This window comes from Thunnus maccoyii, chromosome 24, assembly GCF_910596095.1.
Source record: "Thunnus maccoyii chromosome 24, fThuMac1.1, whole genome shotgun sequence".
Taxonomy (NCBI): Eukaryota; Metazoa; Chordata; class Actinopteri; order Scombriformes; family Scombridae; genus Thunnus; species Thunnus maccoyii.
The window spans coordinates 3,475,663-3,503,465 of NC_056556.1; the positions used below are offsets into that span (position 1 = coordinate 3,475,663).

Sequence of the window (27,803 nt, forward strand, 5' to 3'; positions counted from 1 at the left end):
TGACTTAATCAGTTATTTATTGATAATATTTACATTTGTGCATTTCACAATATTTCAGGATAGTCATTTTATTTGAAGGTAAAAAACAAAAAAGAGTATTATTTTCTTTTTGCATTGTTGCATCAAGAGTCGTCTCACTACATCTGTTTCTGGCACAAAGTCACTGAGCTGCAAACAGTTTAAAACATATTTTCACCTATTTTATACAATCAAAATTCTCTGAAAAAAAGACAAAAGAATAGGCATAAAAAATAAACATTATCTCTTGCTATAGCTAATTTAAAATATCAAGTAAAAAATATATTTACATTTTTAAGATCACATTCTTGAGATAATTTACCGTTATCTTGATGAAACTGAACCATTTTTAATGCAATTGTTTCATATTGATCCAGTACTTCAGAAAGCTTCGTTCCTCTCATCAATAACAAGATAACTAGATCACAGTGTCACAGATTGCTTCCCACAATGCACCTGTTCACGCTGTCAGTCTCACGATCCATCCATGATCTCACATTAGAGCCATATTTTCACCTATTTTATACAATCAAAAGTCTCTGTGTCTGCTTTTGCAATTTACACTGAGTCTGGTATTTTAAAGAGGAAAAGTAAAAAAAAAAAGATAAAAGAATAGGCATAAAAAATAAACATTATCTCTTGCAATAGCTAATTCAAAATATCAAGTAAAAATTATATTTACATTTTTAAGATCACATTATTGAGATAATTTACCGTTATCTCGATATATCTCCTGATCGTACCTTTATTGCATCAATACTTCAAGATATCATCAGAGTCATTCGTCTCCGCCTGGAGCAAAAACGAGCATCCCAGGAGACAGTTATCACAAAAATACATAAAGATAAATAGTTTATGGCCTCTATTTGTTTTGCCACAATAAAAAAAAATATTTAATCATGATCGCAACACAATAATCTGATATGTAAACATGAAGAGGATCATCACAGGGCGACGCATAAATATCAGTTCCATAAAGATTAATCTTAAGTACCTCAAGAACAAGAGATGAGTCATAATCTCCAGACAAATTTGATCAAGTATTGCTGGCTGCTCCTGGCCTCCATATAAACTGTCTTCTTAATCATTAGATTTAGAAAACAGTTTCAGGCAGACATCGTCATGTCAAACCTAAAGTCACTATATTGTAAAACTACTGAAGACAGTATTTGTACTTGGACTGCAGTAATATAGGAATTTAGTCAGATTCCTGATGTCAACTGATAATACATGATTATCATACTGTATCAGCATTTTGCATGTTTTCATCCAATGATCACCATGTTACCACCACACTGATGACTGGTTCACCATATTTCAAACTGCTTGTCTTTCTTAAAGGGAGTTCTGTCCACAATGTTGTTGTTGAAGAGTCTAGAAAAATACCAAAGCAGAGAGCAAATGTCACTCATACAGCCAACAATAATATGAATGATTGAATGATTATGAATTATTTCTCTGTAATCTTACGACTACAACATAATTAATGAATAATGGTGCACTAATTAATGTTTGCTCACCGCACGGCTTCAATGGAAGGATTGGTGGAGACCAGCTGGAGTAACCTGTGTGTCGCAGCATCTGTGATCTTATTGTGACTCAGACTGTAACATGCACACAAACAAAAAAGAAAAAGTGAGGACAAAAGGTACATTATTATATAATATGGAGCCAGTGGCTGATGTAGGCAGTACAGGTAAATGTCAGGGCGTCACTGCAGAAGCACTAAAGTTCTCTTTGTCAATGGATTATGTTGACTTGCTTTTCTGTCTGCTCAGACCAACACAAAGAGACACACCTCTAAAACTGTGATCATAAAAACAAAAATCCACCTGATTATGTCTTTTGTTCAGTCAGTGAAAAACCTCTCGTCTTCATACAGTAGCAGGTATGTGCACGCTGTCAGTCATTTGTCAGTCATGATCGCACAGCTGAGTATCTTCATTAATTATTGAAGTTTTCTGACACTACTGCATGATCTAACACTGTAATTCACAGCGCTGAGCTGTATAGTGATCATCCTCAGGATGCATCATGAACTCCATCAAAGATCTCAGGATATTTTTTACTTCAAGTAAATCATCACACGTAATTTCTGTAAAATATGTACAATGAGTATAATGAGTAGCTACTATAATTAAATCTGTCAGCACCTTCAGTCAGTAATGTAAACGGGGTTCAGCAGTCTTTGTTGTCATGATTTGTGTCAGCAGGACCACTATGGAAATGACTTTTGGTGTTTTTATCCTCTGTCATCACTCTTCATTTTTATGTTTAAAACTTTAATAGTTTTATATACTGTTTATAGTTTGATTTATTTTGTTGGTTTTGTGTTTCTGTGTGTTGGGCTTTTATTTGATTGTTTTCTTTGTGAATATGTGGAAAGGTGTGTTATGTGTCGGTTGCTTTATGATAGAACTAAACCAAACCTCTAACTGTACAGATATAATTGTCTTCTCATATACACACAGACAGCAACTTCAGTCTCTCCTGAAATCTAAATTCAACATAATCTCCCCTTGAAAGTGTATTTGGGGAACTCTATAATAAACTTGGGGTGCTGTAAGCTGTCAGCAGGGTTACTGTCTCTTTTTGCCTCCCTAAGAAGGAACATTTTTCTTCAGAAAAGCCGTCTTGCAATCCTCTCAGCTCATTAAACTTCTTGTCTGTTTTGAATCTCACACCAACTCCACCTGCCTGTTGTGGTCAGCAATGTTTTTGTGAGTTACTACCTCCGCCACTGACTAGACTAGAGCTGACACAGCATTATATATATTTTTGTGACATGAACACATGTATCTGTACAGTCTGACACTCACTCCAGGACTTGGACTTTGTGCAGATGTGTGATGAGTGTGAGCAGCAGCTGGTCAGTGAGCTGACAGTGACTGAGGTCCAGCTCTGTCAGCCCGTCAGAGAAGTCCAGCATCCGGGCCAAACCTTCACAGGCACTCTGATTCAGTGTGGTGTGACTGAGGTCCAGCTCTCCACCCAGGGCTCTACACAGGGACTCTCCTCGTCTCACTGTGTCCCTCTCACTGCTCCCAGGAACCAGGGATACCAGCTGGAGGAGGACAGCTTTACTGGCTCTGAACAGGACAAACAGAGCAAAGAGCAGACTGTTACCATGCAGAAACATTACTGTGAACAAGTTTCTTCTCTGGTTTAGGTTATTCTTCCCTACCCGAGACGGACTCTGTCTAGGACAGGAAACAGCAGGTCCAGACTGCTGTCTTCCACCTCACAGTCTCTAAGGTCCAACTGTGTGTTGCGGCTGCTGTGTCTCAGGATGGTGGAGACGGCCCTGCAGTCAGCAAAGGTCAGACTCAGAGGCTCAGACTGATCCTTCTCTGTCAGCTCCACACAGGAGGAGCAGGACAGATCCAGCCTGTGCTGTAGAGTCCTGAGCAGGCCTGATGCTGCCCCCTGCTGGTCATCAGAGGCAGCACAGCAGTGGATGAACCTCAGCAACAGCTTCCTGTCAACACTGGTAGTAGAATTGATTCAGAAATGTAAGAAAGTTAACAAATTATACACAAATAATACAATCATATCACTTCATTGTTCAGATACCAATATGACTAGCAGACTCACAAATATTCCACACAAATAATATCCATTTAAAAGATAGAGGGTATTAAAGAGTACAGTGTTATCATAACTGATAGAGTGATGAAAAACAAAGAATTCTCTTTCAATACCATTAATTAATCATAACATAAAAAACAGTCCAATAAATACCCTAAAGTGTTATTGAGCAGGTTAACAAGTAAGAAAAGGCTTACTTTTGGTTACAACCTGGATTAGTCTACAGGGAATGAGACGTTGCCCAAAACAAAGCAGTGTACTGCGAGTATCTCGGGGTCTCCCAAAGATACTTTAAATGATTCATTTGTTGGAGTATTTAGGCAAATCAGCGAAGCATTATTGCCACCACATCACTGAAATAAATATGGTTGATAGCTGTGATCTTACACTGCTGTGTAATGAATTAAGTAAAGACCAAACCAACAGTACTGCAAAGTGTTCAATAAGAGACTGAAGGCAGATTTTGGATGCTAGAGCTTACAGCAGAGCCCTCTGAAGACACCCTGAGTCTAATACATCAATCATAGGAGGTATGTAATCTATCTCATCTGTATCCTCTAACATCTAAGGTGCTCTCCCAGTATGCTACCAGTGATGGATAAATGATATCCTGTGTGTTAGAGAGTGCTGATACAGCTACAGCGTTAAGAAATGAGCACTAATGTCTGACCTGAGTTGAGAGGCTTTGTCCAGTGTAAAGAGGATGGACTCTATTTCCTCTGTTGGTATGGAGGTCCACTGCAGGTTTACTTTAACTCTGTCACTGTGTTGAAGGATGAAGAGCAGAGCAGCACAGTCCACCAAGTCCAGCTCTCTGCAGGTCAGGTTGATCACATGATCCAATGACCTCAGCAAACTGGGTATCATGTGACAGGTTTGAGCTTCATAGATCTCTCTGATGGCAGTCAACACAAAGCTGGGACTGGGCCTGAAAGCATACAGTGTATTTACCAATGACACTCTGTCTGGTCCTACAATGAACAAACTGATGATGAAACAGAAGGCATAACAGAACATTTACAAATTATTAAATGGAAAACAACTTTATATCTACGTCCAACAAAAGGGGAAAAACAATTTGACAACCTTTTGAATACAATCCTGTCCAGAAAGGGAAGCAGACGTGTGATTCTCTCCTGTAAGAAGCAGTTCTTCCTCAGGTTCACAGTGATGGTCTGAGCTGACGACTGCTGCAGCAGATACTGAAGAACCTCCCAGTTCAGACAGCAGGAGGTCAGGTCTCCACCAACCTTACTGAAGAAGGAACAGGTCAAGTCCTCATCCTGGATTTCATGGAGGAGGTCCAGTAGCTGCTGCAAACTCTCTTCATTCAGTCTGCACATTTCATAATAAATATGTTTTAGAAAAGGTAAGTATTAATACATTAGACATTTTCATTAATTAGTGTGTTCATAAGGTGGAGGAAAGACATTTACTTGATTGTTAGAGGGCCATCGTGAAGCAGCAGTGAAGTGAGACCCTGAGCAAAGATGCTGAGCTCAGTCAGGTCGAACCGTCTGACTGACCAGTGTCTCAGCACGGATGCCAAACTACTCAAAACCTTCAACAAAACTCGTTCTGATAGTTGGGTTGTCTTAGGGACGAGAGAAAGCTCATCAACAGCCAGACAGGCCACTCTCCCTCTTCTTATCCATCCAAACAGTCTCAAGGCTGTGTTGTTGGACAGTCTGAAAATGCAGAAACAGATGTCCTGAAATATGTGATGAAAACCCCTAATTGATCATTTAAATTGGACAACTGGTGTTAAAAGAAGACAGACAGTAATTAGATGAATACGTACTTCAGACTGTGTAGTTGTGTTGTACGTCTAAAGAGGAGCGAGGTTTCTCTGACAGACATCTTTCTGGGTGTGAGGATGAGATTCACTTCAGAGCCACAAAGTCTGAGAACTCTCCCTGCAGACCTGCAGGTTTTCCTGCCTAACTTTCCTGTTAACAGCAGGTTGAACCCCAGGAGCTGCAGCAGAGAGACCAGCTGCTGGGTCTCCTCTCTGGATCTCACAGAGATGGATGAACACACACTCTGGAAGAACTCTGGATCACAGCTACAACACAATATTATGGATCAATTGTGAAAACAGCAAAGCAAACGTACATGAGTAGAAAACAAACTGCATTACAAACCATCTGATGTCTGATGTCTTTCATCAAAGATGAAATTCAGAACAAGAACATACAGCAGGAGGAAATAGTCAGTAAATACGGTATGTTGTTAAATAATGACTGAACTGAAACTTTATTCATCTTTACCTTTTCTGAAGTAAACCATGTAGTATTTGTAAAAATACAATATTAATCTGACAAACCTGAGCTTTGAGATATAAGGCAGACACTGTAGGAAACTCCTCACTTCACTCTCTTCATCTGAGCAGCCTGTCAGCTTCACTTCTTTCTTCTCTGATTGGAGTTTCAGCACTTCCAGCAGGATGGAGGCCTTTCTCTTTGACAGGTTTATGGACCAGACTGTAGGTGACTGGAAAACTGACTGTAATGCTGGAAGGACTCTCCTGCCTGTTTTAGTTTCATAATCCTTCAGATGACAGTACAATCCCAGTAGGAAATGACACTGATAATCCATGTATCTTTCTCTAAAAGGGAATGTTTCATAACTGCACACTGATGATAACAGCTCCAGTATCTTCTCTCCTGTCTGCTGTTCTCTCTCTGCTGCTGCACAGAACAGATTCACCAAGAACCTGATTTCTTTATCAGGATCTGACCAGTGAGGATGAAAACTGGAACAATAAGAAGGAAACATTTTGTGAGGATTTGATCTCAGCAACATAACTACAAACACACACTACTGATGGACTCTATCTTGTACATGGCTGTCCTGTATAAAATTAAACTAAATTAAAAACACTTCATTAATCAGGAAAGAATATAAATCATTTTTGAACTATTACTGCCTCACAACACAAACACCAATCCTGTGTGTGAAATCACTGCATATTTGCTACCTACAGGTTATATTCACTTTAAGTAATTAAAATATAAAATATATGCAGAATATAGAATATAAATAGTGAAAAAACTAAATCTAGAGTCCACATCATGTACAGTAGTTAAAATACCATCCCAGCATGCTTTACCTCTGAGATGGAAGACGTATAAATTACTGTTATGCTACATTACATCTGTCAGTGGAGACACAAAATGATCATTCATAAGTGTCTGAAATCTTCATTTACTGCTCACTATAGAGTTGGTAGAATTTACATCATAGTCAGTAAGAATAACTAATCATGAGGTAAAAAAGCAATGACTGTATTTTTGCATCTATGTAAATGTAGCAGTGCTTATTTTTCTTAATTAATGAACATTTTGTTTTTATTTATGAACAATGAACTTTTTCAGCTGCCAAGACGGCTGCCATTACTATTCTGAGTAATATAGCCCTTATTAAAGAGACATGGTTATCCTGTCAATGTCCCATATTTAACAATTCTTCACATTTTCATATTTCTCTTTGTTCATTATGTGTGTAAATATTATAAATAAACTACCATATATCTGACAGAAGGTGGTATGACTCTTTTGTGTGTAAATCTTTTAATATCAGAGTCACTGAGGTTCCCAAAAACTAGGAAAGCAATTTATCTCACAACATATTTCATATACTTCCAACCCATGTTCTCTGTCAATACTACAGACGGGGGACAAATTAAAGGAAAAACCTGAATAAAAAAGTGGAGAAACATATCAAATGCAGATGCTTCTGTTCACCAGGGCTCACTGAATGCTTTGGTGAGGATGAAAATGATGTGAATAAAATGCTCGGACCTTTACAGTCACCAGATCTCAACCCAGCTGAACACCTATGGAAGATTTTGGACCAATGTGTAAGACAATGCTCTCCACCACCATCTTCATAAGACCGAATAATATCGTATTAACTTTTAAATCTGGGAGATAAATCGGAATGAGAGGAAAACATTTTGTTATGATCCCATGTCAGTGGTACAAAGAGATCTGTGCATTAGTGATATACACTGTATCTCCTTAACATGGCGATCAAGTCATATATTAGAATAAGGGGACTCCTCCTAAAAAGATGGCTGAAGAATCCCTCACTTCATTGTTTGAAGGTATACAGCTATACAACTCCTTAACTGTAAGTCGTGTGAAGTACCTGAGCTTTGAGATATAAGGCAGACACTGTAGGAAACTCCTCACTTTACTCTCTTCATCTGAGCAGCCTGTCAGCTCCACTTCTTTCTTCTCTGATTGGAGTTTCAGCACTTCCAGCAGGATGGAGGCCTTTCTCTTTGACAGGTTTATGGACCAGACTGTAGGTGACTGGAAAATTGACTGTAATGCTGGAAGGACTCTCCTGCCTGTTTTAGTTTCATAATCCTTCAGATGACAGTACAATCCCAGTAGGAAATGACCCTGATAATCCATGTATCTGTCTTTAAAAGGGAATGTTTCATAACTGCACACTGATGATAACAGCTCCAGTATCTTCTCTCCTGTCTGCTGTTCTCTCTCTGCTGCTGCACAGAACAGATTCACCAAGAACCTGATTTCTTTATCAGGATCTGACCGTCGTGGAAAACTGGAACAATAAGAAGGAAACATTTTGTGAGGATTTGATCTCAGCAACATAACTACAAACACACAATACTGATGGACTCTATCTTGTACATGGCTGTCCTGTATAAAATTAAACTAAATTAAAAACACTTCATTAATCAGGAAAGAATATAAATCATTTTTGAACTATTACTGCCTCACAACACAAACACCAATCCTGTGTGTGAAATCACTGCATATTTGCTACCTACATGTTATATTCACTTTAAGTAATTAAAATGTAAAATATATGCAGAATATATGAATATAAATATTGAAAAAATTAAATCTAGAGTCCACATCATGTACAGTAGTTAAAATACCATCCCAGCATGCTTTACCTCTGAGATGGAAGACGTATAGATTACTGTTATGCTACATTACATCTGTCAGTGGAGACACAAAATGATCATTCATAAGTGTCTGAAATCTTCATTTACTGCTCACTATAGAGTTGGTAGAATTTACATCATAGTCAGTAAAAATAACTAATCATGAGGTAAAAAAGCAATGACTGTATTTTTGCATCTATGTAAATGTAGCAGTGCTTATTTTTCTTAATTAATGAACATTTTGTTTTTATTTATGGACAATGAACTTTTTAAGCTGCCAAGACGGCTGCCATTACTATTCTGAGCAATTTAGCCCTTATTAAAGAGACATGGTTATCCTGTCAATGTCACATATTTAACAATTCTTCACATTTTCATATTTCTCTTTGTTTATTATGTGTGTAAATATTATAAATAAACTACCATATATCTGACAGAAGGTGGTTTGACTCTTTTGTGTGTGTAAATCTTTTAAAATCAGAGTCACTGAGGTTCCCAAAAACTAGGAAAGCAACTTATCTCACAACATATTTCATATACTTCCAACCCATGTTCTCTGTCAATACTACAGACGGGGGACAAATTAAAGGAAAAACCTGAATAAAAAAGTGGAAAAACATATCAAATGCAGATGCTTCTGTTCACCAGGGCTCACTGAATGCTTTGGTGAGGATGAAAATGATGTGAATAAAATGCTCGGACCTTTACAGTCACCAGATCTCAACCCAGCTCAACACCTATGGAAGATTTTGGACCAATGTGGAATACAATGCTCTCCACCACCATCTTCATAAGACCGAATAATATTGTGTTAACTTTTAAATCTGGGAGATAAATCGGAATGAGAGGAAAACATTTTGTTATGATCCCATGTCAGTGGTACAAAGAGATCTGTGCATTAGTGATATACACTGTATCTCCTTAACATGGCGATCAAGTCATATATTAGAATAAGGGGACTCTTCTCCTAAAAAGATGGCTGAAGAATCCCTCACTTCATTGTTTGAAGGTATACAGCTATACAACTCCTTAACTGTAAGTCATGTGAAGTACCTGAGCTTTGAGATATAAGGCAGACACTGTAGGAAACTCCTCACTTCACTCTCTTCATCTGAGCAGCCTGTCAGCTTCACGTCTTTCTTCTCTGATTGGAGTTTCAGCACTTCCAGCAGGATGGAGGCCTTTCTCTCTGACAGGTTTATGGACCAGACTGTAGGTGACTGGAAAACTGACTGTAATGCTGGAAAGACTCTCCTGACTGTTTCAGTTTCATAGTCCTTCATCTGAGAGTACAGATCCAGTAGGAAATAACACTGATCTTCCTTATCATCATCATCATCCATGTGTATCTTTTTTAAGTATAACATTTCTTCACTGCACACTGATGATAACAGCTCCAGTATCTTCTCTCCTGTCTGCTGTTCTCTCTCTGCTGCTGCACAGAACAGATTCACCAACAACCTGATTTCTTTATCAGGATCTGACCGTCGAGGAAAACTGGAACAATAAGAAGGAAACATTTTGTGAGGATTTGATCTCAGCAACATAACTACAAACACACACTACTGATGGACTCTATCTTGTACATGGCTGTCCTGTATAAAATTAAACTAAATTAAAAACACTTCATTAATCAGGAAAGAATATAAATCATTTTTGAACTATTACTGCCTCACAACACAAACACCAATCCTGTGTGTGAAAACACTGCATATTTGCTACCTACATGTTATATTCACTTTAAGTAATTAAAATGTAAAATATATGCAGAATATATGAATATACATATTGAAAAAACTAAATCTAGAGTCCAAATCATGTATAATAGTTAAAATATCATCCCAGCATGCTTTACCTCTGAGATGGAAGACGTATAAATTACTGTTATGCTACATTACATCTGTCAGTGGAGACACAAAATGATCATTCATAAGTGTCTGAAATCTTCATTTACTGCTCACTATAGAGTTGGTAGAATTTACATCATAGTCAGTAAAAATAACTAATCATGAGGTAAAAAAGCAATGACTGCATTTTTGCAGCTGTGTAAATATAGCAGTGCTTGTTTTTCTTAATTAATGAACATTTTGTTTTTATTTATGAACAATGTATTTTTTAAGCTGCCAAGATGGCTGCCATTACTATTATAAGTAATTTGATCCTGTCAATGTCCCATATTTAACAATTCATCACATTTTCATATTTCTCTTTGTTTATTATGTGTGTAAATATTATAAATAAACTACCATATATCTGACAGAAGGTGGTTTGACTCTTTTGTGTGTGTAAATCTTTTAATATCAGAGTCACTGAGGTTCCCAAAAACTAGGAAAGCAACTTATCTGACAACATATTTCATATACTTCCAACCCATGTTCTCTGTCAATACTACAGACGGGGGACAAATTAAAGTAAAAACCTGAATACAAAAGTGGAGAAACATATCAAATGCAGATGCTTCTGTTCACCAGGGCTCACTGAATGCTTTGGTGAGGATGAAAATGATGTGAATAAAATGCTCGAACCTTTACAGTCACCAGATCTCAACCCAGCTGAACACCTATGGAAGATTTTAGACCAATGTGGAAGACAATGCTCTCCACCACCATCTTCATAAGACCAAATAATATCATATTAACTTTTAAATCTGGTAGATAAATCGGAATGAGAGGAAAACATTTTGTTATGATCCCATGTCAGTGGTACAAAGAGATCTGTGCATTAGTGATATACACTGTATCTCCTTAACATGGCGATCAAGTCATATATTAGAATAAGGGGACTCTTCTCCTAAAAAGATGGCTGAAGAATCCCTCACTTCATTGTTTGAAGGTATACAGCTATACAACTCCTTAACTGTAAGTCATGTGAAGTACCTGAGCTGTGAGATATAAGGCAGACACTGTAGGAAACTCCTCACTTCACTCTCTTCATCTGAGCAGCCTGTCAGCACCACTTCTTTCTTCTCTGATTGGAGTTTCAGCACTTCCAGCAGGATGGAGGCCTTTCTCTTTGACAGGTTTATGGACCAGACTGTAGGTGACTGTAAAACTGACTGTAATGCTGGAAGGACTCTCCTGCCTGTTTCAGTTTCATAGTCCTTCATCTGAGAGCACAGACCCAGTAGGAAATAACACTGATAATCCATGTATCTGTCTCTAAAAGAGAATGTTTCATAACTGCACAGTGATGATAACAGCTCCAGTATCTTCTCTCCTGTCTGCTGTTCTCTCTCTGCTGCTGCACAGAACAGATTCACCAAGAACCTGATTTCTTTATCAGGATCTGACTGTCGAGGAAAACTGGAACAATAAGAAGGAAACATTTTGTGAGGATTTGATCTCAGCTACATAACTACAAACACACACTACTGATGGACTCTATCTTGTACATGGCTGTCCTGTATAAAATTATGAAATTAAAAACACTTAATTAATCAGGAAAGAATATAAATCATTTTTGAACTATTACTGCCTCACAACACAAACACCAATCCTGTGTGTGAAATCACTGCATATTTGCTACCTACAGGTTATATTCACTTTAAGTAATTAAAATGTAAAATATTTGCATAATATATGATATAAAAAATTAAACAACTAAATCTAGAGTCCACATCATGTATATTAGTTAAAATCCCATCACGTAATGCCATTTTTGCAGTTGTGTAAATGTAGCAGTGCTTCTATTTGTTAATTTAGGAACATTTTGTTTTTTGAACAATGTATTTTCTAAGCTGCCAAGACGGCTGCCATGACTATTATAAATAATACAACCCTTATTAAAGAGACATGGTTATCCTGTCAATGTCCCATATTAAACAATTCATCACATTTTCATATTTCTCTCTACTCATTATGTGTGTAAATATTATAAATAAACTACCATATATCTGACGGAAGGTGGTTTGACTCTTTTGTGTGTGTAAATCTTTTAATATCAGAGTCACTGAGGTTCCCAAAAACTAGGAAAGCAACTTATCTCACAACATATTTCATATACTTCCAACCCATGTTCTCTGTCAATACTACAGACGGAGGACAAATTAAAGGAAAAACCTGAATAAAAGGTGGAGAAACATATCAAATGCAGATGCTTCTGTTCACCAGGGCTCACTGAATGCTTTGGTGAGGATGAAAATGATGTGAATAAAATGCTCGGACCTTTACAGTCACCAGATCTCAACCCAGCTCAACACCTATGGAAGATTTTGGACCAATGTGGAAGACAATGCTCTCCAACACCATCTTCATAAGACCAAATAATATTGTGTTAACTTTTAAATCTGGGAGATAAATCGGAATGAGAGGAAAACATTTTGTTATGATCCCATGTCAGTGGTACAAAGAGATCTGTGCATTAGTGATATACACTGTATCTCCTTAACATGGCGATCAAGTCATATATTAGAATAAGGGGACTCTTCTCCTAAAAAGATGGCTGAAGAATCCCTCACTTTATTGTTTGAAGGTATACAGCTATACAACTCCTTAACTGTAAGTCATGTGAAGTACCTGAGCTTTGAGATATAAGGCAGACACGGTAGGAAACTCCTCACTTCACTCTCTTCATCTGAGCAGCCTGTCAGCTCCACTTCTTTCTTCTCTGATTGGAGTTTCAGCACTTCCAGCAGGATGGAGGCCTTTCTCTTTGACAGGTTTATGGACCAGACTGTAGGTGACTGGAAAATTGACTGTAATGCTGGAAGGACTCTCCTGTTTGTTTTAGTTTCACAGTCCTTCATCTGAGAGTACAGACCCAGTAGGAAATGACCCTGATAATCCATGTATCTGTCTTTAAAAGGGAATGTTTCATAACTGCACACTGATGATAACAGCTCCAGTATCTTCTCTCCTGTCTGCTGTTCTCTCTCTGCTGCTGCACAGAACAGATTCACCAACAACCTGATTTCTTCATCAGGATCTGACTGTCGAGGAAAACTGGAACAATAAGAAGGAAACATTTTGTGAGGATTTGATCTCAGCTACATAACTACAAACACACACTACTGATGGACTCTATCTTGTACATGGCTGTCCTGTATAAAATTATGAAATTAAAAACACTTCATTAATCAAGAAAACTATAAATCATTTTTGAACTATTACTGCCTCACAACACAAACACCAATCCTGTGTGTGAAATCACTGCATATTTGCTACCTACAGGTTATATTCACTTTAAGTAATTAAAATGTAAAATATTTGCATAATATATAATATAAATAATTAAACAAACAAACAAACAAACACACACTACTGATGGACTATATCTTGTACATGGCTGTCCTGTATAAAATTGTTTGAAGGTATATAGCTATACAACTCCTTAACTGTAAGTCATGTGAAGTACCTGAGCTGTGAGATATAAGGCAGACACTGTAGGAAACTCCTCACTTCACTCTCTTCATCTGAGCAGCCTGTCAGCTCCACTTCTTTCTTCTCTGATTGGAGTTTCAGCACTTCCAGCAGGATGGAGGCCTTTCTCTCTGACAGGTCTATAGACCAGACTGTAGGTGACTGGAAAACTGACTGTAATGCTGGAAGGACTCTCCTGCCTGTTTTAGTTTCATAGTCCTTCACCTGAGAGTACAGATCCAGTAGGAAATGACACTGATAATCCATGTATCTTTCTTTAAAAGGGAATGTTTCATAACTGCACACTGATGATAACAGCTCCAGTATCTTCTCTCCTGTCTGCTGTTCTCTCTCTGCTGCTGCACAGAACAGATTCACCAACAACCTGATTTCTTCATCAGGATCTGACCAGTCAGGATGAAAACTGGAACAATAAGAAGGAAACATTTTGTGAGGATTTGATCTCAGCTACATAACTACAAACACACACTACTGATGGACTCTATCTTGTACATGGCTGTCCTGTATAAAATTATGAAATTAAAAACACTTAATTAATCAGGAAAGAATATAAATCATTTTTGAACTATTACTGCCTCACAACAAAAACACCAATCCTGTGTGTGAAATCACTGCATATTTGCTACCTACAGGTTAAATTCACTTAAAATAATTAAAAAATAAAATATATGCAGAGTATAGGGCTGTTCGATTAATCAAATTAAATTTTCGATTACGATTTTGGTTTCCAACGATTATGAAAACGTAACGATTATGAAAACGTACTGTATTAGTCTCAATGAGAATTATACAGTCCTGTATTATTCTCAATGAGTATAATACAGTAAAATCAGTCTAATTAAAGAAACATTGGTTTTTACAGGCTGGGCTGTATATAGATTTTAAAAAGACATTTACTGACTAAAATTCTTCACAAAATCTTAAAGCAACCAGAAAAGTCAGGCAATATCACTCCTGAACCACCAGGGTGGTGGAAAGAAACATGCTACCCAAATCATTTATGAATCTATTAACTCCAAAGCCTTGAATACTGGACCACGAGTTTTAACATCCACCATTCTGTAAAACTCTATGAAACTTCATAGAGAACTAGTGTGAAATATTTAGGATGCCCAGTGGTGAACTTGCCACATCCTGATGACCAGCAGTGTATTTTCATTACTGATAATAAATCACTTGAGCAAAACTCTCATTCACTCCTCTGGATCATTCATCACTCAAACTTCATACTCACTTACAGTTTATTTATTGGATGTATTAGAGTCAGAGTAGCCAATGAATGAACCTCACATCCAGCATCTATGACTTATCACATTTCATGACCAAATCTCTTTATGATTCAGTACTCAGAATGTGAACCACTTTAAAAATGTCTTAAGATGACTCATAAATCCAACATGAACACACTGAGGTACTGAGAGGGGAACTGTCATGTGTGGTTATTCTTTAATGCAGGAAACTACTGCTTCATGGCTGAGATTTGTATGATCACAGTAAAAAAAGAACATCACTGGTCCTGAGAAAGAATTGATGCTCTCTGTTGTTTACATTTCTGGAGCTTGTTGGAACAAATCATTATAGCTGAGTCTCTGTTTATGTTTTACTGAGGTGATGGATGACTGATAAAAACAGCCTCAAAGTAACAAAACTGTTCATGTTAAAAACAAACCAGGAGCTGGATGAAGTAAACGTGTCTCAGCTAGTAGTAGATGAGCAGTACTCTGTCAGAGCTTTGACTTTCTGCCCAAAGGAACTCTGGGTAATTTAGGAGTAAGTATCTGATCTTATACACCGTGATGTAATGTTTATGTGGACTGATCAGTGGAACACATTACCTTAACATTAAAACTAACAGTGAGTTGTCTCATTGTAAAACACAACTCCTTAAATATTCACTAAAGTCATGTGACTTACCTGAGCTGTGAGATATAAGGCAGACACTGTAGGAAACTCCTCACTTCACTCTCTTCATCTGACCAGCCTGTCAGCTCCACTTCTGTCTTCTTTGATTGGAGTTTCAGCACTTCCAGCAGGATGGAGGCCTTTCTCTCTGACAGGTTTATGGACCAGACTGTAGGTGACTGGAAAACTGACTGTAATGCTGGAAGGACTCTCCTGCCTGTTTTAGTTTCATAGTCCTTCATCTGAGAGTACAGATCCAGTAGGAAATGACACTGATAATCCATGTATCTGTCTCTAGAAGAGAATGTTTCATAACTGCACACTGATGATAACAGCTCCAGTATCTTCTCTCCTGTCTGCTGTTCTCTCTCTGCTGCTGCACAGAACAGATTCACCAACAACCTGATTTCTTCATCAGGATCTGACCAGTCAGGATGAAAACTGGAACAATAAGAAGGAAACATTTTGTGAGGATTTGATCTCAGCAACATAACTACAAACACACACTACTGATGGACTCTATCTTGTACATGGCTGTCCTGTATAAAATTAAACTAAATTAAAAACACTTCATTAATCAGGAAATTATATGAATCATTTTTGAACTATTACTGCCTCACAACACAAACACCAATCCTGTGTGTGAAAACACTGCATATTTGCTACCTACAGGTTATATTCACTTTAAGTAATTAAAATGTAAAATATATGCAGAATATATGAATATAAATATTGAAAAAATTAAATCTAGAGTCCACATCATGTACAGTAGTTAAAATATCATCCCAGCATGCTTTACCTCTGAGATGGAAGACGTATAAATTACTGTTATGCTACATTACATCTGTCAGTGGAGACAAAAAATGATAATTCATAAGTGTCTGAAATCTTCATTTACTGCTCACTATAGAGTTGGTAGAATTTACATCATAGTCAGTAAGAATAACTAATCATGAGGTAAAAAAGCAATGACTGTATTTTTGCAGCTGTGTAAATGTAGCAGTGCTTATTTTTCTTAATTAATGAACATTTTGTTTTTATTTTTGAACAATGAACTTTTTAAGCTGCCAAGATGGCTGCCATTATTATTCTGAGTAATATAGCCCTTATTAAAGACACATGGTTATCCTGTCAATGTCCCATATTTAACATTTCATCACATTTTCATATTTCTCTTTGTTTATTATGTGTGTAAATATTATAAATAAACTACCATATATCTGACAGAAGGTGGTTTGACTCTTTTGTGTGTGTAAATCTTTTAATATCAGAGTCACTGAGGTTCCCAAAAACTAGGAAAGCAACTTATCTCACAACATATTTCATATACTTCCAATCTATGTTCTCTGTCAATACTACAGACGGAGGACAAATTAAAGGAAAAACCTGAATAAAAAAGTGGAGAAACATATCAAATGCAGATGCTTCTGTTCACCAGGGCTCACTGAATGCTTTGGTGAGGATGAAAATGATGTGAATAAAATGCTCGGACCTTTACAGTCACCAGATCTCAACCCAGCTCAACACCTATGGAAGATTTTGGACCAATGTGTAAGACAATGCTCTCCACCACCATCTTCATAAGACCAAATAATATCGTGTTAACTTTTAAATCTGGGAGATAAATCGGAATGAGAGGAAAACATTTTGTTATGATCCCATGTCAGTGGTACAAAGAGATCTGTGCATTAGTGATATACACTGTATCTCCTTAACATGGCGATCAAGTCATATATTAGAATAAGGGGACTCTTCTCCTAAAAAGATGGCTGAAGAATCCCTCACTTCATTGTTTGAAGGTATACAGCTATACAACTCCTTAACTGTAAGTCATGTGAAGTACCTGAGCTTTGAGATATAAGGCAGACACTGTAGGAAACTCCTCACTTCACTCTCTTCATCTGAGCAGCCTGTCAGCTTCACTTCTTTCTTCTCTGATTGGAGTTTCAGCACTTCCAGCAGGATGGAGGCCTTTCTCTTTGACAGGTTTATGGACCAGACTGTAGGTGACTGGAAAACTGACTGTAATGCTTGAAGGACTCTCCTGACTGTTTCAGTTTCATGGTCTTTCATCTGAGAGTACAGATCCAGTAGGAAATGACACTGATATTCCTTATCATCATCATCATCCATGTATCTCTCTTCAAAATATAACATTTCTTCATCACACAGTGATGATAACAGCTCCATTATCTTCTCTCCTGTCTGCTGTTCTCTCTCTGCTGCTGCACAGAACAGATTCACCAACAACCTGATTTCTTCATCAGGATCTGACCGTCGTGGAAAACTGGAACAATAAGAAGGAAACATTTTGTGAGGATTTGATCTCAGCTACATAACTACAAACACACACTACTGATGGACTCTATCTTGTACATGGCTGTCCTGTATAAAATTAAACTAAATTAAAAACACTTCATTAATCAGGAAAGAATATAAATCATTTTTGAACTATTACTGCCTCACAACAAAAACACCAATCCTGTGTGTGAAATCACTGCATATTTGCTACCTACAGGTTATATTCACTTTAAGTAATTAAAATGTAAAATATATGCAGAATGTATGAATATAAATATTGAAAAAACTAAATCTAGAGTCCACATCATGTATAATAGTTAAAATATCATCCCAGCATGCTTTACCTCTGAGATGGAAGACGTATAAATTACTGTTATGCTACATTACATCTGTCAGTGGAGACACAAAATGATCATTCATAAGTGTCTGAAATCTTCATTTACTGCTCACTATAGAGTTGGTAGAATTTACATCATAGTCAGTAAGAATAACTAATCATGAGGTAAAAAAGCAATGACTGTATTTTTGCATCTATGTAAATGTAGCAGTGCTTGTTTTTCTTAATTAATGAACATTTTGTTTTTATTTATGAACAATGAACTTTTTGAGCTGCCAAGATGACTGCCATTACTATTATAAGTAATTTGATCCTGTCAATGTCCCATATTTAACAATTCATCACATTTTCATATTTCTCTTTGTTTATTATGTGTGTAAATATTATAAATAAACTACCATATATCTGACAGAAGGTGGTTTGACTCTTTTGTGTGTGTAAATCTTTTAATATCAGAGTCACTGAGGTTCCCAAAAACTAGGAAAGCAACTTATCTCACAACATATTTCATATACTTCCAACCCATGTTCTCTGTCAATACTACAGACGGGGGACAAATTAAAGGAAAAACCTGAATAAAAAGTGGAGAAACATATCAAATGCAGATGCTTGTGTTCACCAGGGCTCACTGAATGCTTTGGTGAGGATGAAAATGATGTGAATAAAATGCTCGGACCTTTACAGTCACCAGATCTCAACCCAGCTCAACACCTAAGGAAGATTTTAGACCAATGTGGAATACAATGCTCTCCACCACCATCTTCATAAGACCGAATAATATTGTGTTAACTTTTAAATCTGGGAGATAAATCGGATTGAGAGGAAAACATTTTGTTATGATCCCATGTCAGTGGTACAAAGAGATCTGTGCATTAGTGATATACACTGTATCTCCTTAACATGGCGATCAAGTCATATATTAGAATAAGGGGACTCTTCTCCTAAAAAGATGGCTGAAGAATCCCTCACTTCATTGTTTGAAGGTATACATCTATACAACTCCTTAACTGTAAGTCATGTGAAGTACCTGAGCTGTGAGATATAAGGCAGACACTGTAGGAAACTCCTCACTTCACTCTCTTCATCTGAGCAGCCTGTCAGCTCCACTTCTTTCTTCTCTGATTGGAGTTTCAGCACTTCCAGCAGGATGGAGGCCTTTCTCTCTGACAGGTCTATAGACCAGACTGTAGGTAACTGTAAAACTGACTGTAATGCTGAAAGGACTCTCCTGACTGCTTCAGTTTTATAGTACTTCATCTGGGAGCACAGTTCGAGTAGGTAATGCCACTGATGTCCATCATCATAATAATAATACATGTATCTCTCATTCAAATGTAATAGTTCTTCACTGCACACTGATGATAACAGCTCCAGTATCTTCTCTCCTGTCTGCTGTTCTCTCTCTGCTGCTGCACAGAACAGATTCACCAAGAACCTGATTTCTTCATCAGGATCTAACCAGTCAGGATCAAAACTGGAACAATAAGAAGGAAACATTTTGTGAGGATTTGATCTCAGCAACATAACTACAAACACACACTACTGATGGACTCTATCTTGTACATGGCTGTCCTGTATAAAATTATGAAATTAAATCATTTTTGAACTATTACCGCTTCACAACAAAAACACCAATCCTGTGTGTGAAATCACTGCATATTTGCTACATACAGGTTATATTCACTTTAAGTAATTAAAATGTAAAATATATGCAGAATATATAAATATAAATAGTGAAAAAATTATATCTAGAGTCATGTACAGTAGTTAAAATATCATCCCAGCATGCTTTACCTCTGAGATGGAAGACGTATAAATTACTGTTATGCTACATTACATCTGTCTGTGGAGACACAAAATGATAATTCATAAGTGTCTGAAATCTTCATTTGCTGCTCACTATAGAGTTGGTAGAATTTACATCATAGTCAGTAAGAATAACTAATCATGAGGTAAAAAAGCAATGACTGTATTTTTGCATCTATGTAAATGTAGCAGTGCTTATTTTTCTTAATTAATGAACATTTTGTTTTTATTTATGAACAATGAACTTTTTAAGCTGCCAAGATTGCTGCCATTGTTATTCTGAGTAATATAGCCCTTATCGAAGAGACATGGTTATCCTGTCAATGTCACATATTTAACAATTCATCACATTTTCATATTTCTCTTTGTTTATTATGTGTGTAAATATTATAAATAAACTACCATATATCTGACAGAAGGTGGTTTGACTCTTTTGTGTGTGTAAATCTTTTAATATCAGAGTCACTGAGGTTCCCAAAAACTAGGAAAGCAACTTATCTCACAACATATTTCATATACTTCCAACCCATGTTCTCTGTCAATACTACAGACGGAGGACAAATTAAAGGAAAAACCTGAATAAAAAGTGGAGAAACATATCAAATGCAGATGCTTCTGTTCACCAGGGCTCACTGAATGCTTTGCTGAGGATGAAAATGATGTGAATAAAATGCTCGGACCTTTACAGTCACCAGATCTCAACCCAGCTCAACACCTATGGAAGATTTTGGACCAATGTGTAAGACAATGCTCTCCACCACCATCTTCATAAGACCGAATAATATTGTGTTAACTTTTAAATCTGGGAGATAAATTGGAATGAGAGGAAAACATTTTGTTATGATCCCATGTCAGTGGTACAAAGAGATCTGTGCATTAGTGATATACACTGTATCTCCTTAACATGGCGATCAAGTCATATATTAGAATAAGGGGACTCTTCTCCTAAAAAGATGGCTGAAGAATCCCTCACTTCATTGTTTGAAGGTATACAGCTATACAACTCCTTAACTGTAAGTCATGTGAAGTACCTGAGCTGTGAGATATAAGGCAGACACTGTAGGAAACTCCTCACTTCACTCTCTTCATCTGAGCAGCCTGTCAGCTTCACTTCTTTCTTCTCTGATTGGAGTTTCAGCACTTCCAGCAGGATGGAGGCCTTTCTCTTTGACAGGTTTATGGACCAGACTGTAGGTGACTGGAAAACTGACTGGAATGCTGGAAGGACTCTCTTGCCTGTTTTAGTTTCACAGTCCTTCATCCGGGAGCACAGACCCAGTAGGAAATTATACTGACGTTGCTCATCATCATCACCATAATAATCCACATATATCTCATTAAACATTTCATAACTGCACACTGATGATAACAGCTCCAGTATCTTCTCTCCTGTCTGCTGTTCTCTCTCTGCTGCTGCACAGAACAGATTCACCAAGAACCTGATTTCTTTATCAGGATCTGACCAGTAAGGATCAAAACTGGAACAATAAGAAGGAAACATTTTGTGAGGATTTGATCTCAACTACATAACTACAAACACACAATACTGATGGACTCTATCTTGTACATGGCTGTCCTGTATGAAATTATTAAATTAAATCATTTTTGAACTATTACTGCTTCACAACACAAACACCAATCCTGTGTGTGAAATCACTGCATATTTGCTACCTACAGGTTATTTTCACTTTAAGTAAGTAAAATGTAAAATATATGCAGAATATATGAATATAAATAGTGAAATAACTAAATCTAGAGTCCACTTCATGTAAAATAATTCAAATCCCATCACGTAATGCCATTTTTTCAGTTGTGTAAATGTAACAGTGCTTGTTTTTGTTAATTTATGAACATTTTGTTTTTTGAACAATGTATTTTTTAAGCTTCCAAGATGGCTGCCATTACCATTATAAGTAATTTAATCCTCTCAGTGTCCCATATTCAACAATTCATCACATTTTCATATTTCTCTTTGTTCATTATGTGTGTAAACAACCATATATCTGACAGAAGGTGGTTTGACTCTTTTGTGTGTGTAAATCTTTTAATATCAGAGTCACTGAGGTTCCCAAAAACTAGGAAAGCAACTTATCTCACAACATATTTCATATACTTCCAACCCATGTTCTCTGTCAATACTACAGACGGGGGACAAATTAAAGGAAAAATCTGAATAAAAAAGTCGAGAAACATATCAAATGCAGATGCTTCTGTTCACCAGGGCTCACTGAATGCTTTGGTGAGGATGAAAATGATGTGAATAAAATGCTCGGACCTTTACAGTCACCAGATCTCAACCCAGCTCAACACCTATGGAAGATTTTGGACCAATGTGTAAGACAATGCTCTCCACCACCATCTTCGTAAGACCAAATAATATTGTGTTAACTTTTAAATCTGGGAGATAAATTGGAATGAGAGGAAAACATTTTGTTATGATCCCATGTCAGTGGTACAAAGAGATCTGTGCATTAGTGATATACACTGTATCTCCTTAACATGGCGATCAAGTCATATATTAGAATAAGGGGACTCTTCTCCTAAAAAGATGGCTGAAGAATCCCTCACTTCATTGTTTGAAGGTATACAGCTATACAACTCCTTAACTGTAAGTCATGTGAAGTACCTGAGCTTTGAGATATAAGGCAGACACTGTAGGAAACTCCTCACTTCACTCTCTTCATCTGAGCAGCCTGTCAGCTCCACTTCTTTCTTCTCTGATTGGAGTTTCAGCACTTCCAGCAGGATGGAGGCCTTTCTCTCTGACAGGTTTATGGACCAGACTGTAGGTGACTGGAAAACTGACTGTAATGCTGGAAGGACTCTCCTGCCTGTTTTAGTTTCACAGTCCTTCACCTGAGAGCACAGACCCAGTAGGAAATGACCCTGATAATCCATGTATCTGTCTTTAAAAGGGAATGTTTCATAACTGTACACTGATGATAACAGCTCCAGTATCTTCTCTCCTGTCTGCTGTTCTCTCTCTGCTGCTGCACAGAACAGATTCACCAAGAACCTGATTTCTTTATCAGGATCTGACCAGTCAGGATCAAAACTGGAACAATAAGAAGGAAACATTTTGTGAGGATTTGATCTCAGCTACATAACTACAAACACACACTACCGATGGACTCTATCTTGTACATGGCTGTCCTGAATAAAATTATTAAATTAAATCATTTTTGAACTATTACTGCCTCACAACACAAACACCAATCCTGTGTGTGAAATCACTGCATATTTGCTACCTACAGGTTATTTTCACTTTAAGTAATTAAAATGTAGAATATATGCATAATATATAAATATAAATAATGAAACAACTAAATCTAGAGTCCACATTATGTAAAATAGTTAAAATCCCATCACATAATGCCATTTTTTCAGTACTGTAAATGTAACAGTGCTTGTTTTTCTTAATTTATGAACATTTTGTTTTTTGAACAATGAACTTTTTAAGCTGCCAAGATGGCTGCCATTATTATTATGAGAAATTTAATCCTCTCAGTGTCCCATATTTAACATTTCATCACATTTTCATGTTTCTCTCTGTTCATTATGTGTGTAAATATTATAAATAAACTACCATATATCTGACGGAAGGTGGTTTGACTCTTTTGTGTGTGTAAATCTTTTAATATCAGAGTCACTGAGGTTCCCAAAAACTAGGAAAGCAACTTATCTCACAACATATTTCATATACTTCCAACCCATGTTCTCTGTCAATACTACAGACGGGGGACAAATTAAAGGAAAAACCTGAATAAAAAAGTCGAGAAACATATCAAATGCAGATGCCTCTGTTCACCAGGGCTCACTGAATTCTTTGGTGAGGATGAAAATGATGTGAATAAAATGCTCGGGCCTTTACAGTCACCAGATCTCAACCCAGCTCAACACCTAAGGAAGATTTTAGACCAATGTGTAAGACAATGCTCTCCACCACCATCTTCATAAGACCAAATAATATCGTGTTAACTTTTAAATCTGACAGATAAATTGGAATGAGAGGAAAACATTTTGTTATGATCCCATGTCAGTGGTACAAAGACAGCTGTGCATTAGTGATATACACTTTATCTCCTTAACATGGAGATCAAGTCATGTATTAGAATAAGGGTACTCTTCTCCTAAAAAGATGGCTGAAGAATCCCTCACTTCATTGTTTGAAGGTATACAGCTATACAACTCCTTAACTGTAAGTCATGTGAAGTACCTGAGCTGTGAGATATGAGGCAGACACTGTAGGAAACTCCTCACTTCACTCTCTTCATCTGACCAGCCTGTCAGCACCACTTCTTTCTTCTCTGATTGGAGTTTCAGCACTTCCAGCAGGATGGAGGCCTTTCTCTCTGACAGGTCTATAGACCAGACTGTAGGTGACTGGAAAACTGTCTGTAATGCTGGAAGGACTCTCCTGCCTGTTTCAGTTTCACAATACTTCACCTGAGAGTACAGATCCAGTAGGAAATCCTGATCACCATCATAACTGCACACTGATGATAACAGCTCCAGTATCTTCTGTCCTGTCTGCTGTTCTCTCTCTGCTGCTGCACAGAACAGATTCACCAGGAACCAGGTTTCATCTGAGGATTTAAACCTGGGAGATAAACTGGAACGAGAAGAAAACATTTTGTTATGATCTGATGTCAGTGACACAAAGAGAGCTGTGCATTAGTGATATGCAGTGTATCTGCTAAAAGCCTACAAAGACTAATTAATGAGAAAAATACAGAAAAATCAGTCTGAAGTTAAAGCAACAATCCTTTTAACAGGCTGGACTGTACATGGATTTTAAAAGACATTTACTGACTAAATTCTTCACAAAATGTTTAAGAAACCAGGAAAGTCAGGCAATATCACTCCTGAACCAACAGGATGGTGGAAAGAAACACGTTACCCAAATCATTTATGAATCAATTAGCTCCAAAGCCTTGAATACTGGACCACAAGTTTTAACATCCACTATTTTGTAAAACTCTATGAAACTTCATAGAGAACTAGTGTGAAATATTTAGGATGTCCAGTGGTGAACTTGCCACATCCTAATGACCAGCAGTGTATTTTCATTACTGATAATCAATCACTTGAGCAAAACTCTCATTCACTCCTCTGGATCATTCATCACTCAAACTTCATACTCAATTACAGTTTATTTATTGGATGTATTAGAGTCAGAGTAGCCAATGAATGAGCCTCACATCCAGCATCTATGAATGATCACATTTCATGACCAAATCTCTTTATGATTCAGTACTCCAAATGTGAACCACTTTAAAAATGTCTTAAGATGACTCATAAATCCAACATGAACACACTGAGGTACTGAGAGGGGAACTGTCATGTGTGGTTATTCTTTAATGCAGGAAACTACTGCTTCATGGCTGAGATTTGTATAATCACAGTAAAAAAGAACATCACTGGTCCTGAGAAAGAACTGATGCTCTCTGTTGTTTACATTTCTGGAGCTTGTTGGAACAAATCATTATAGTTGAGTCTCTGTTTACATTTTACTGAGTTGATGGATGACAGATGAAAACAGCCTCAAAGTAACAAAACTGTACATGTTAAAAACAAACCAGGAGCTGGATGGAGTAAACGTGTCTCAGCTAATAATAGATGAGCAGTACTCTGTAAGAGCTTTGACTTTCTGTCCAAAGGAACTCTGGGTAATTTAGGAGTAAGTACATTGTAGGTGAGTGGAATAAAGAAGTATGACATCTCTGATCTTATACACTGTGATGTAATGTTTATGTGGACTGATCAGTGGAACACATTACCTTAACATTAAAACTAACAGTGAGTTGTGTCATTGTGAAACACAACTCCTTAAATGTTCACTAAAGTCATGTGAAGTACCTGAGCTGTGAGATATAAGGCAGACACTGTAGGAAACTCCTCACTTCACTCTCCTCATCTGAGCAGCCTGTCAGCTTCACTTCTTTCTTCTCTAATTGGAGTTTCAGCACTTCCAGCAGGATGGAGGCCTTTCTCTCTGACAGGTCTATAGACCAGACTGTAGGTGACTGGAAAACTGACTGTAATGCTGGAAGGACTCTCCTGCCTGTTTTAGTTTCACAATCCTTCACCTGAGAGTACAGATCCAGTAGGAAATCCTGATCACCATCATAACTGCACACTGATGATAACAGCTCCAGTATCTTCTGTCCTGTCTGCTGTTCTCTCTCTGCTGCTGCACAGAACAGATTCACCAGGAACCAGGTTTCATCTAAGGATTGAAACCTGTTAGAAAAACTGGAACGAGAAGAAAACATTTTGTTATGATCTGATGTCAGTGACACAAAGAGATCTGTGCATTAGTGATATGCAGTGTATCTGCTAAAAGCCTACAAAGACTAATTAATGAGAAAAATACAGAAAAATCAGTCTGAAGTTAAAGCAACAATCCTTTTAACAGGCTGGACTGTACATGGATTTTAAAAGACATTTACTGACTAAATTCTTCACAAAATGTTAAAGCAACCAGGAAAGTCAGGCAATATCACTCCTGAACCACCAGGATGGTGGAAAGAAACACGTTACCCAAATCATTTATGAATCAATTAGCTCCAAAGCCTTGAATACTGGACCACAAGTTTTAACATCCAGCATTCTGTAAAACTCTATGAAACTTCATAGAGAACTAGTGTGAAATATTTAGGATGTCCAGTGGTGAACTTACCACATCCTGATGACCAGCAGTGTATTTTCATTACTGCTAATCAATCACTTGAGCAAAACTCTCATTCACTCCTATGGATCATTCGTCACTCAAACTTCATACTCACTTACAGTTTATTTATTGGATGTATTAGAGTCAGAGTAGCCAATGAATGAGCCTCACATCTAGCATCTTTGACTGATCACATTTCATGACCAAATCTCTTTATGATTCAGTACTCCAAATGTCAACCACTTTAAAAATGTCTTAAGATGACTCATAAATCCAACATGAACACACTGAGGTACTGAGAGGGGAACTGTCATGTATGGTTATTCTTTAATGCAGGAAACTACTGCTTCATGGCTGAGATTTGTATAATCACAGTAAAAAAGAACATCACTGGTCCTGAGAAAGAACTGATGCTCTCTGTTGTTTACATTTCTGGAGCTTGTTGGAACAAATCATTATAGTTGAGTCTCTGTTTATATTTTACTGAGTTGATGGATGACAGATGAAAACAGCCTCAAAGTAACAAAACTGTTCATGTTAAAAACAAACCAGGAGCTGGATGGAGCAAACGTGTCTCAGCTAATAGTAGATGAGCAGTACTCTGTAAGAGCTTTGACTTTCTGTCCAAAGGAACTCTGGGTAATTTAGGAGTAAGTACATTGTAGGTGAGTGGAATAAAGAAGTATGACATCTCTGATCATATACACCGTAATGTAATGTGTATGTGGACTGATCAGTGAAACACATTACATTAACATTAAAACAGTGAGTTGTCTCATTGTGAAACACAACTCCTTAAATGTTCACTAAAGTCATGTGACTTACCCGAGCCCTGAGATATAAGGCAGACACTGTAGGAAACTCCTCACTTCA

The 27,803-nt window shown here is 37.2% G+C and overlaps 1 protein-coding gene and 1 long non-coding RNA gene across 2 annotated transcripts; both read right to left on the bottom strand.

The window, feature by feature from the left end:
• LOC121891849 lies at positions 1–27,790 on the bottom strand. The gene is made up of 9 exons (XM_042404482.1): positions 27,756–27,790; positions 5,408–5,671; positions 5,043–5,294; positions 4,693–4,941; positions 4,277–4,534; positions 3,203–3,505; positions 2,838–3,107; positions 1,539–1,622; positions 1–1,392 (listed from the first exon to the last, which is right to left on the bottom strand). Exons 2-9 carry the CDS (start codon positions 5,464–5,466, stop codon positions 1,326–1,328), a joined length of 1,542 nt encoding a protein of 513 aa, XP_042260416.1. The 5' UTR covers positions 5,467–5,671; positions 27,756–27,790; the 3' UTR covers positions 1–1,325.
• Positions 11,693–13,090, bottom strand: LOC121891886. Its single transcript, XR_006094207.1, has 2 exons — positions 13,048–13,090; positions 11,693–11,835 (listed from the first exon to the last, which is right to left on the bottom strand). It is a non-coding gene; the product is annotated as an uncharacterized LOC121891886 (long non-coding RNA).
• Positions 27,791–27,803: the final 13 nt, after the last annotated feature.

Excerpts from the sequence above, each read along its gene's own strand:
- LOC121891849 (XM_042404482.1), bottom strand. The coding sequence starts at position 5,466 with ATGTCTGTCAGAGAAACCTCGCTCCTCTTTAGACGTACAACACAACTA. Across the intron at positions 5,295-5,407 it reads ACACAACTACACAGTCTGAA|ACTGTCCAACAACACAGCCT; the intron begins GTACGTATTCAT and ends CTGCATTTTCAG. Across the intron at positions 3,108-3,202 it reads CTAGACAGAGTCCGTCTCGG|AGCCAGTAAAGCTGTCCTCC; the intron begins GTAGGGAAGAAT and ends TGTCCTGTTCAG.